The 11,246-nt window shown below is 39.8% G+C and overlaps 1 protein-coding gene across 1 annotated transcript; it reads left to right on the top strand.

The window, feature by feature from the left end:
- The first annotated feature begins 1,819 nt into the window (after positions 1–1,819).
- On the top strand, positions 1,820–10,482 carry LOC119475453 (pyruvate dehydrogenase E1 component subunit alpha, mitochondrial-like). The gene is made up of 11 exons (XM_037748169.1): positions 1,820–1,973; positions 2,975–3,043; positions 3,136–3,309; positions 3,473–3,599; positions 3,752–3,843; positions 4,320–4,412; positions 5,119–5,274; positions 5,903–5,974; positions 6,061–6,128; positions 6,687–6,795; positions 8,546–10,482. The coding sequence occupies exons 1-11, from the start codon at positions 1,926–1,928 to the stop codon at positions 8,708–8,710; spliced, it is 1,173 nt and encodes a 390-aa protein (XP_037604097.1). The 5' UTR covers positions 1,820–1,925; the 3' UTR covers positions 8,711–10,482.
- Positions 10,483–11,246: the final 764 nt, after the last annotated feature.

Genomic DNA, 11,246 nt, shown 5'->3' with positions numbered 1-11,246 from the left:
AAACATGACATGTTACTTCATTTTGTGTAATGACAATGTTTTCTGGTAATTTCTTTTTTTTTTTTTTTAACACTCTCATCAAATGTGTAAACTCAGTTTTTGGCAAAGGGAAGGATTATAACGTCAATAATTTCCTACATACTGGGTTTTAATTAGGTAAGAAAAATTAATTTAAATAAAAAAGGTTGATTATTATAATAATAGTAATAATCATTATTATTATCATTGTTTATTTATTTAATTTAAAATTATGTATTCTATAATACATGTGTTGCCACGTACAGAACAGAGGAGACGTGGCGGCAGCAGAGTGTCTTTCCTGTCATTATTGAAGACAGAGAAGAAGAAGAAGAGTGAGTCGAACCATTCAAAGTGCTTCTCAGACTGCATTGTAGGGGATTGGATATCTCCTTCCTTTGGTTCCTGCTCACATAGGGGTGGATGGAAATGAGAATGCAGATATATTGGCCAAACAGTCATTAAAACGACACTTAATTGACATACAAATACCGTTACGTAAAGCAGAGGTTAAAACTATCATTAAGGACTACATGCACAAAACTTGGTAAGAATACTGAGACTTAAGTGACACTGGGAGACATCTGTACAGTATTCAGAAACATGTAGGAGCTGGTGGAATACGGACCGGGAGCCTAAGGGAAGAGATGGTCATTATCCGTCTGAAAATAAGGACATACAGGATTAAACCAAACACTCCATAGAATAGGCAAGCACCCAACTGGACTATGCAAGCAATGTAATAAACCGGAAACTGTCAAGCATGTTGTAATAGAGTGCAACAAATATGACAAAGAAAGAGGGGAATTGCTATCAGGAGTAGATGATAGGAATATTACGATAGGGAATCTGCTAGGAAAGACATCTAAGAAAGTACACAATCTTCTAATTAATTACTTAAAGGGACTATTTGTAACTTTCAGAAATGCTTGTTAACAGCGACACCTGTGGCCGTTAAGTCAACGAAAGTCAGCGTCGGGCTCGCGCTTGCTCGCTCTAAATAGACATGAATGAGCATCGCTCAAAACAGTGAGGCGACACACGTCAGCTAAAACCACAATATCACTCTATATTTCACCTGCTTGACAGTAATGTTAGCTGACCAGACGAAGGTCTCTCCATGAATCAGTGCTGATCCTAGTGTTGGATTTTTCCTGCTTCAGCCTCCCGAAACACCGGGAGGCTGAAGCAGGAAAAGGGGGTCGGTGCCGGGGCTGAAGCAGGGAGACACCGGCACCCGGGCTGAGACAATAACGTTTCTCGCTGTGGAGCTCCATCACTTCACAAGACACGGTAAACCTCTGTTGGTCTAGAGGAGCTGCAGCATTTATTTCTGCACAAACGTCCACTGTACTAGATATTCTCAGAGCTAAACTAACTCTTCTGCAGTGTGTAGTGTGCGCGCATGCACGTCTAGAGGTGGAGCCAGACAGCGAGAATGCGTGCGGTGTGTGAGTGAAGGCAAGCAGGCAGCGGAGCAGGGACTCTGGCCACAGGCGATCGCGCATATGTGAGGGCGCATGGGATTTCGACCCAGTAGATTTATGCGCTTAAAAAGTTACAAACAGTCCCTTTAAGGGTAACAAGAATAATGGAGAGAATTAAAATATTTAGTAGTATTATTATTATTGTTATTATTATGAATAATTACTCATTTTTATTTTATTGTTTTTTTGTTTTTTATTTATTTTATTCTTATTTTGTTGTTGTTTTTTACCTGCCAAACTGCTCCACACTCCAGTCCAGTAGGTGGCGACAATGCCCCTATAAGCTGGTTTGCCAACCCCCAATAAACACTAAAGAAGAAGAAGAAGACGAAGAAGTTAGCGGAACCGGAAAAAGAAGTCCTGTCAGAAGGACGGAGGAGCCGTGTTGTGTAGAGTCTGTGGTGAGCTAGCTCAGGAAACATGTTGACCAATATCTCTAATGTGCTGAGGGCTTGCGCCCAGAGAAACGTGAGTATAGAACATTTCAACTCTAGATGGTGTTTGCCAAGCACTGCATGACAGTCTCCCTCTAAGACCTCCAACATTTACCCAAAACAACACTGACTGACATCGCTGTGCTGACCTTGTGAGGCCGAGTGATAGCTTTTTTGGCTAACACCGCTAAAGTCTGCACACTAATCTAAACTATTGATGATAGCTTCAGTGTTTTGATCAGTACATGCCCAGTCCTTTATTCATTATAGTTGGGATACCTTTTACGTAGGTTAACTCTTTTGTTGTCAAAAGGCAGGGGCTGTTTTATTCACGGTAGGTGCTGATTTATGAAAACTGACAGCAAGCAAAGTATTAGTAACCTGCTTAAAAACCAGGCAGCTCATTCAAGTGGAAGAAAAGTAATTTATACCTCCATATCAGTCAATTTTGATAGATATTTCCAGCCTAAAACAATTAGTTCTGTAAGTTTAAAGCACTTTTATTACATATTTTCTTAAGTTGGCAGCTCATATTATCAGAACATTAGCTGGGAGGTCCTAACAAACTGTATGAAATGGTTTAATATAGTTGTACTTGAATTAACTATAATATGATTTATTATAATGATGAATACCAGCTGGAGTTGGTTGCCTGACATTTGTATGTTGAGCTGCACTGGACTAGAGTTGAATATACATATTAATTCTATTATATGAGACTCAAAACCCTGTTTACTTATTGTTGGCCATATAAAGTTCCTTATTTAAATCAATATTTTGCAAATTTTAGATTACTTTATTTAGACACAGTTGTAGTACAGCTGCATGTGTTTAGACAACATTTAATATATGATAACTTCTGGCTTATTTTGTTAAATGGACAAAACTGTTTTGTAGAAAAGCATGCTTAAATAAGAAAGTTTTGTTTTGGTATTAGTACTGAAACTCAGGTGTTGTATTGGCTATAGTATTGAAAATGTTCAAACCTCAGCAGATTTGTCATTTTAAATAAAATCTCCTTCTCTCCCACGGCAGGGAGCTGCAGCCGTCGTGTCAGCACGCACCTATGCTGACTTCACAACTGAGGCTACCTTTGAAATAAAGGTAAAGCTTCAAACACCAAGTTGTATTTTCAGCTAAACTGATTTATGCACATGGCAGTTTGTGCGTTATAATGGGTATTTTCTTCCCTCTAGAAATGTGACATCTACAAGCTGGATGAGGCCCCGGCTACTCAGGTGGTTATGACTCGTGATGAGGGTCTGCAGTACTACCGCACCATGCAGACCATAAGGCGTATGGAGCTGAAAGCAGATCAGCTGTATAAGCAGAAGATCATCAGAGGATTCTGCCACTTGTATGACGGCCAGGTTGGGTGCACTATAATTTTTCCTAAAGATCTACTGACGGGAAAATGTTTTTAAAATATCAATATAAGAAATTTAAACCTATCCCAATTTTACTGTGTGGATTTTGTCTTTCAGAGCACACATGTACACTCACATAGCAAAGCTGTTTGTTTTCTCCCTGTAGGAGGCCTGTGCAGTTGGTATCGAAGCAGCAATTAATTTGACAGACCACCTGATCACTGCGTACCGTGCCCACGGCTACACGTACACCAGAGGAGGGACTGTGAAGCAGATCATGGCTGAGCTCACCGGTGAGTCTGCAACTTTCAGACATTGAGACTGTTTCCGTCACAAGATTATTTTTGAGCTCCAATCACGATTCATTTTGAGATGCAAATAGGTCGTCTGTTTTTCTTTAACCTCAACTTTCTGATCCCTGCATGTTTTTGTTTTTAATTTACAGGCAGAAGAGGAGGTATTGCAAAGGGCAAAGGAGGCTCTATGCACATGTACATTAAAAACTTCTACGGAGGAAATGGGATTGTCGGAGCTCAGGTATATCACAGAAGACTATTAGCAAGCTTATTATTGTTTCTTTGTGTCATGTGACGATGTGGGATTAAACATAAATCTATGTGTCCTACCAGTATGCTGTCAGTTTGATGTAATTGTGATACGTCTGATAAGGGCTGAACGCATGCATAACTAGTGGGTCTGCTTTGATGGTGTTTTCTGATATTGTGGAAATATAGTGGAACAAAAGGAAGGTGGCATTGGTCACAAACATGCTTATCTGTGCCTGCATATTCCATAACAGCCTGGCTGGTGCCTCAGTTTTGCTAGAAATATTATGGCAAGAAACCAATAAGAGCAAGAAATTCTTCCCCAACTAATGACATTATGTCCGTGCCAAATAAATCATAAGAACGTTAGACTCAGTGTTTCATGAAGCAGCTTCTTGTAATATTGTTTGCACTTTATACATTAAGATTGATGTAATGTAACCCCAGACATGTCTGAATTCTCCTCAGGTTCCCCTGGGTGCTGGTGTGGCTCTGGCCTGCCAGTATCAGGGCAACAATCAGCTGTGTGTCTCTCTCTATGGTGATGGTGCTGCCAACCAGGTATGGCACAGAAATCACTGCAGTTTTAGTCCAACTTTGCTTAATTCCTGGATGGGATCAATAGCAGCTTCGTTCAAAAGTAGCGAACAGTCTTTCCAATAGTGAAGGTTTTATGCTGCTACTGTACCATTCATCTGTGCTCTAACCTGTTTATCTTGTTCAGGGTTCAAGGGGGCCTGTAACATGAAGATATTGGACTAGCAACTTTATTGATAAACATGTTACATTGAAATTAAAGGTACGCTAGATTTTAAAAATAATCCAACCGAAAAACTCAGCCCAGTGTTGCCAACTCTTTTCCAATGAAAGTAGCTAGCAGCACTAGCTCTAAAGGCCCTATATATAGAAAAAAAAGTTGCCATGTTGGCAACACTGACAGTCCATCCCTTCATATAATGAGAATGTCAACAAATATTCAATATTTCAAATACAACAAAAAAAAACGTTTTTGAAGAAGATTACCAACCCCAGCTTTAAGTTAGACCAGCCATGCCTACGCTTAATAGACTGTTTCTCTACTTTTGAATCAGAGCTGCTATAGACATTCTGTAACTAACCTAGGCTGCTCACTGCACACCTTCAAATTTAACACAGGGACATAAAGTTTGTACTTTGCCATATACTTAAGCTAACAAGGTCAACAAAACAAATTGCAATCATATCTTTGTGCCACGTTGACAGATTTTTTTTTTTTTGTGTTTCACAGGGTCAGATTTTTGAAACCTACAACATGGCAGCACTTTGGAAGCTGCCCGCCATCTTCATCTGTGAGAACAACCGGTATGGCATGGGCACATCAGTGGAGCGATCTGCAGCCAGCACAGACTACTACAAGAGAGGAGAATTCATTCCTGGTCTCCGGGTACGTATTGTTCTTACTCATGTCTTCCAACTTTTTGTTCATATATATTTCTAGTTTTTTTCAAAGCTATGTTTTCGTTTGACAATTTGAGTAAGATATCTGTCGTGAGAACTAATGTAATGTAATATGATGCATACCTAGTACTAGGGCTGTCCTCGACCAAAGAAATTCTAAGTAGACCAACACTTATACGATTTTTGTCGACTAATTGATTAGTTGTTTTAATTGACAGAAAAACGCTCACCCTGGCTCTATTTAGGGAAAGTTTCGCACACCTCCAATCTATTTTCACTGGTCAAAATCGACGCTGACAACTGCAAGTTAATCGATATCGCGCACTCTATGTAATAGAGAGTGACATCGCTCGTAGTATGTCTAATTTTTTTTCGCTCCATTCGCCGGAGTTTGCTCACTCGCTGTATGTTAGGAAGAGGTGTTAAAGTTGTGAGTTCATCACGCATTTATCTCATCAATCTAGCAACAACAGTTTTTTCGTGATTTTTTTGTTAGTGAGTGTTGTTGTCCTTTTGCTGTCCATATGATCAGTTTAGTATTAATCACTATAATGTTTTTCCTGAAAGTGGCACATTGTGATGCAAAGAGAAATGTGTTTTTTTTTTTTGTCCAGGTTGATGGGATGGATGTTCTGTGTGTTCGGGAAGCCACCAGGCTTGCAGCGGATCACTGCCGATCTGGGAAGGTGAGTTAAAAACACAGATTTATATCAAGCAGGAAATGTGGTCGTCAGTTACTCAGCTAAGTTATTTTTGTCCTTCCTTTAATCAGGGTCCCATTCTCATGGAGCTTCAGACCTACCGCTATCATGGACACAGTATGAGTGATCCTGGTGTCAGGTAAAACATCACAGTCCTGACTTTAGTAAATTTTAATTTAGATATTTGCTGTAACTGATTACTATATGTATATTACCTTTTAAAGCACTTTTCTTAATTGATTTATAATTTAATTTCATGTATTAATAATAATCGGACCTCCAAATGTTATCCTCACTGTGCTGTTACCCTGCTTCTGCCACTGTCCCATAGTAGTATACATGTACCCTCCTTCCCGCTGTAGTGCAATGCCCAGACAGACCACAGCCAACGGATGAATTGGACTCCGACTCTAATATTGCTATTGGCCTTAGCAGACGAATAACTGGCTTAAATAATACAGGATAAGAATTATAAACACACCATAAATATACATAGCCAAGTCACCTACACAAGTCCCTCCAACAGTATTAAGACCCCAAATGACCCCAAATCAATTATTTTCATATTGTTAGTGGTGAAAATAATGTATTGCTGGTAATCAAGTAAGTTGTAGCACTTGGATTTGTTGTCAGCTCTAAAAAATGATTGTATTAGTGCATCCCTACAACATCCCTGCACCAATCTCTCCCCTCTCAGCTATCGGACACGTGAGGAGATCCAGGAGGTCCGCGGTAAGAGCGACCCCATCTCCTTGCTGAAGGACCGCATGCTCAGCAACAACATGGCCAGCGTGGAGGAGCTCAAGGTAGCAAATAATTTCAGTTTTGTAAGATGGAAAAGAAGAAAATACTGCTATAGCAAGTTGTTCACTGAAAAATATCACATATTTGTCTCATACTTAGTATTTTTTAAATTTAGATTTTAAAACTTTATTATTAATCCGATGCCGACCGCCATTTACTGTAGATAATACACTGACTATGGAAAAGTAACTCATACAACCCCACTTCAAAACATCCGAACTATCCCTTTAATGGCTGGAATGAATGTTTGTTTGTGGTAATGAGATTGAAGCCACACATTACCAAACTAATAAGCCAAACATTCAGAGGTGGTCCTGAATACAGCCAGCCACATTAACAACACATTAGTGCAAGACATCTACATGTAAATGCATCTAGAAAACACAAGAAATATTTACAATTTTATAGTCAGTCAAGTGCAAAATACCATGTTTTCAGCTGTTTGGATACACTGGCTATGATCAGTGAATATAACAAGTTTGTGACAGAATTTTACATTTAAAAAATTGACATTAACATGGAGCTGAAAAAAGCACATGATTTCTGCTGTAGTCATCTTTTAAAGGTTAGGGATTAAGAGGTTACACACAAAGCTGCAGTACATTGTTTAAACACAAGAGAGTGCTAGTCTCGCTCACTTAGGCAAACACAGAGGACTGCAGGTTTATATCCACAGATTTTTAGTTTTCAGTTGAATAAGAAAATGGCAAAAATACAAGTTTTTTTTATAATAACACATATTTGTCTGCTATATACTCTATGTTTTGTCTGCTATAGGTGCCTTAGTGATCAAGACCTATTAGAAATATTCCTGAACATATATCCCAGTGTATAAAAATTATATATATGATTTTATTTAAAGGGACTGTTTGTAACTTCTTCCACGTATAAATCAATCCGGGTCGGTGTCCCATGCTCGTTCGCGTGTGGCTACGCTGTTCAGACAAGACTCCAACACAAACTACACGGAAGCACCAAAACCGCAAAGTTATATCTAGTGAAGCCCGTCTTGTAAACAGTGTTGGACGCGGTCGGAGGACACGGGGGAGACCGTAGCTTTGGTCCAGGGCCGGAGTCTCTGCTGTACTCTGCTCCTCTGCCTGCTTGCCTTCACTCACCCACAGCGCTCGTTCTCGCCCCACTTTCACGTGCATGCGCGCACACTACACACTGCAGAAGAGTTAGTTTAGCTCTGAGAATATCTAGTGAATATACAGTGGACGTTTGTGCAGAAATAAATGCTGCAGCTCCTCCAGACCAACAGAGGTTTTGCGTGTCTTGTGAAGTGACGGGGCTCCGCAACGAGTTACGTCATCGTCTCCTACCAAAACTCCGGTGTCTCCCCTGTTCCTTCTGACTGCGGTTGGGAGGCTGCGGCAGGAAAAACCAACACTAGGATCAGCATTGATTCGTGGAGAGACATTCGTCTGGTCAGCTAACATTACTGCCAAGCAGGTGAAATATAGAGTGATATTGTGGTTTTAGCTGACGTGTGTCGCCTCACTGTGTTGATCAATGCTCGTTCATGTCTATGTAGAGCGAGAGCAACAAGACGTGGACTTTCGTTGACTTAACGGCCGCAGGTGTCGCTGTTAACAAGCAATTTCTGATTCTTACAAACAGTCCCTTTAAGTATTTTTTTGTAATTGAACAGTACCCACATAGCCAAATATCCTTGGCCGTGCAGATGTACACTAAATGTCAGACAGCAAATTACTCTAATCTTCTGTCTTACCTGTGTTGTGTCTGTAGGAGATTGATGTGACGGTGAGGAAGGAAATCGAAGATGCTGCTCAGTACGCCACCACAGATCCTGAACCCCCTCTGGAAGAATTGTGCAACCACATCTTTTACAACAATCCACCCCTGGAGGTGCGCGGCGTGAACCCGTGGACCAAGCTGAAGTCTGTTAGCTAAAGTTTTTTCATCCCCTTTTTTCCTCACATCATCCACCCAATAATATATTACCCCCCACCCCCGCCCCTCGCATATACACACACATCAAACAGTGTACCATAAACTAATGCCTCGGACCCAGAGATTGAACTGTCAGCAAGTAAATTCATTTCATATTCACAAAGAAACTAACAAAGATTGGCAAGAACACTAAATTAAATAATGTTCAAATGGTTTCAGTGTTAAAAGCAACCTAAAGAGTGCTGCCATAGTCCCCTGTCCCATATTTATTTATATTATTTGTAAAAATATTGAACTATTAGCCAACTCACCACATTATAGAACGTTTGTTTTATGTTTAATAATTAAAATCACCATCCTTGACGATGGTTAATTATTTAAGGTCTTCACCTCCTGTATGAAGTATATGCACCAAAAGATATAGATTAATACATGTCAGTAATTATTTTTATTTTAGAGGGGAAGCTCAAGAAATGAGTTAAGCTACGTTAAGGCACTAAATCAGAAGGTTTTTTTTTAATCTGGCCCCAAGTGAATATATTTAGTAGATTCTAAATTAGCTTGTGTGATGGTAATCTCTGGTCACTTTTGAGGCATAATAAAGCAAATGTCCACCCATCACCGTTCATCTCATAGTCTGAGAGTCTGACCTGTAAATCATGGCTTTGTACTCTTTATAATGAAGTGTACATGATAAATCATTCAGTTTGAGTTAACTACTTCTTGTCTTTTTTTATTTAACCCCTTGTTACAAAGACACCATAAAGGCAGCAGTCTAAAGACTGTTGTTACTATCCTCAATATGTCTCCATATGTTATTCTATGTAAGAGAGGATGAAGAATATCATGGGAAAGGTTTGAAATGTTTTCATTTATCTTGCCAAACCAAACGTGCCTGGCAGATCTTGTGTCGTTTAGAGGATGAATGTGTCGTCTCGTGTTTGTGTCACACTCCGAGCCGAGCAGCTGATTCTAAAAGTGTGAGACGCGTTCAATGAGTGCGTTTACATTCATGTTTATTTTGCAGATGCAGTACTCTGGTGCTCAGGTGCCTCGTTTGAGTTTCATGACACAAACCGCGCATTTCCATATATTTGGAGAAGCTTTTCTTCACTTTGTGTGTAAATGTGTACAGTCAGAATTACCACAAGCTGGAACATCTATTGCCTGCAACAATGGTGAATGTAATCATGACTTGGAGCGCATTCATCAGCTAAGCTTCACTTTTCACATTGAGTTTCCAAATCAAAGAGGGATTTTGGGTTAAGTATTGTTGACTGAGTAGCTTTATGTGCTGCTTGTATGTCTTGTGCTATATGTCAGCAGGGGTACATTATTGGTTCAAATGTACAGGGATACATGGACATTTTGAATTTCAGTCTGTTTTTTCTTGTCAAGTACTTGAACACATTATTTAAAAAAAAAAAAAAAGACTGACATCTCAGGTAGCAAAATAAAACCAACCTGCATTAACACTGCTAGCAGCAAGCTGCCATTTTAATTTTCAGTATTCCTAAACACTGTAACAATGCTTGTAACCCTTTAAAGGGTACCAGAAGGGAAGGGTCTTTTTTTTTTTTTAAAAGTCAAATGAGAAGATGGACTCAAATTTGAAATGCCAATATGTCTTAGTACGTCTATAAATGCCCACAGTGTGAGTATTTGTTGTAGTAAACTGTTACATTGGGGTAGCAGATGACGCAGGGAAACACTCCATGGAAACATTGGTTTTAAATGTGTGTCACTGTAATAAAAAATACTCTAAGATACTGTATTTGTGTACTCCTCTTTGTATGTTGGGTAAATTGTCCCAAACTTTAGTGATTTAGTTGTCATGTTACTTTTTCAGTATCATAATAATTGGTTTATAAATGCAATGGGGCGTGGCTTTCAACTTAATACCTTTCAATTTTGAAGGACCATACCAGTAGAGGTAGCACCCTTGCTCTTTTTTGAACATATGAATATTTGCTTTCTGGGACTCGGGAGGGAGGTTAATAAGACCAATGTCAAGTGACTTCAATAAAGTAGTAAAATAACCAGTCATGAGTAGACAGTCGATGTTGATTTGCAAGCCAATTTGAGTCTGATGTGATTACATTTATGAAGTGATTCAAGCACACATCTCTGATCAAGCCAACGTTGTTCTTACAACTGATGTTTGGCTGAGCTGTCAAATTATCATCAGGATAACAGTGACATGTTTTTCTAAGCTGCAGTAACTGATGGCCAGAGGGAAGAAAGGGTCAAACTGGCTAGACCGGTTGTGAGGAGCACCAAGAAGTGGAGCAGCGAAGCGGTCGAGGATCTGCGTGAATGCCCGGACTGCACGGACTGGGAGATGTTTAGGACCGCCACTGACAGTCTGGACGAATATGCAGAGGCTGTGACGTCGTATATCAGCTTCTGTGAGGACAGCTGTATACCGACGCGCACCAGGGTTCACTATAACAATGAGAAGCCATGGTTCACAGCCAAACTCAAACAGCTTTGTTTGGTTAAGGAGGAGGCATTTAGGAGTGGTGACAGGGAGGGC

The sequence above is a fragment of the Sebastes umbrosus genome, chromosome 17 (genome assembly GCF_015220745.1).
Source record: "Sebastes umbrosus isolate fSebUmb1 chromosome 17, fSebUmb1.pri, whole genome shotgun sequence".
Classification (NCBI taxonomy): Eukaryota; Metazoa; Chordata; class Actinopteri; order Perciformes; family Sebastidae; genus Sebastes; species Sebastes umbrosus.
This window is presented reverse-complemented; position numbering and strand designations above follow the sequence as displayed.

Coding starts and splice junctions, on each gene's coding strand:
- LOC119475453 (XM_037748169.1), top strand. CDS start 1,926: ATGTTGACCAATATCTCTAATGTGCTGAGGGCTTGCGCCCAGAGAAAC. Junction 3,044..3,135: donor AGGCTACCTTTGAAATAAAG/GTAAAGCTTCAA, acceptor TCTTCCCTCTAG/AAATGTGACATCTACAAGCT. Junction 5,275..5,902: donor AATTCATTCCTGGTCTCCGG/GTACGTATTGTT, acceptor TTTTTTGTCCAG/GTTGATGGGATGGATGTTCT.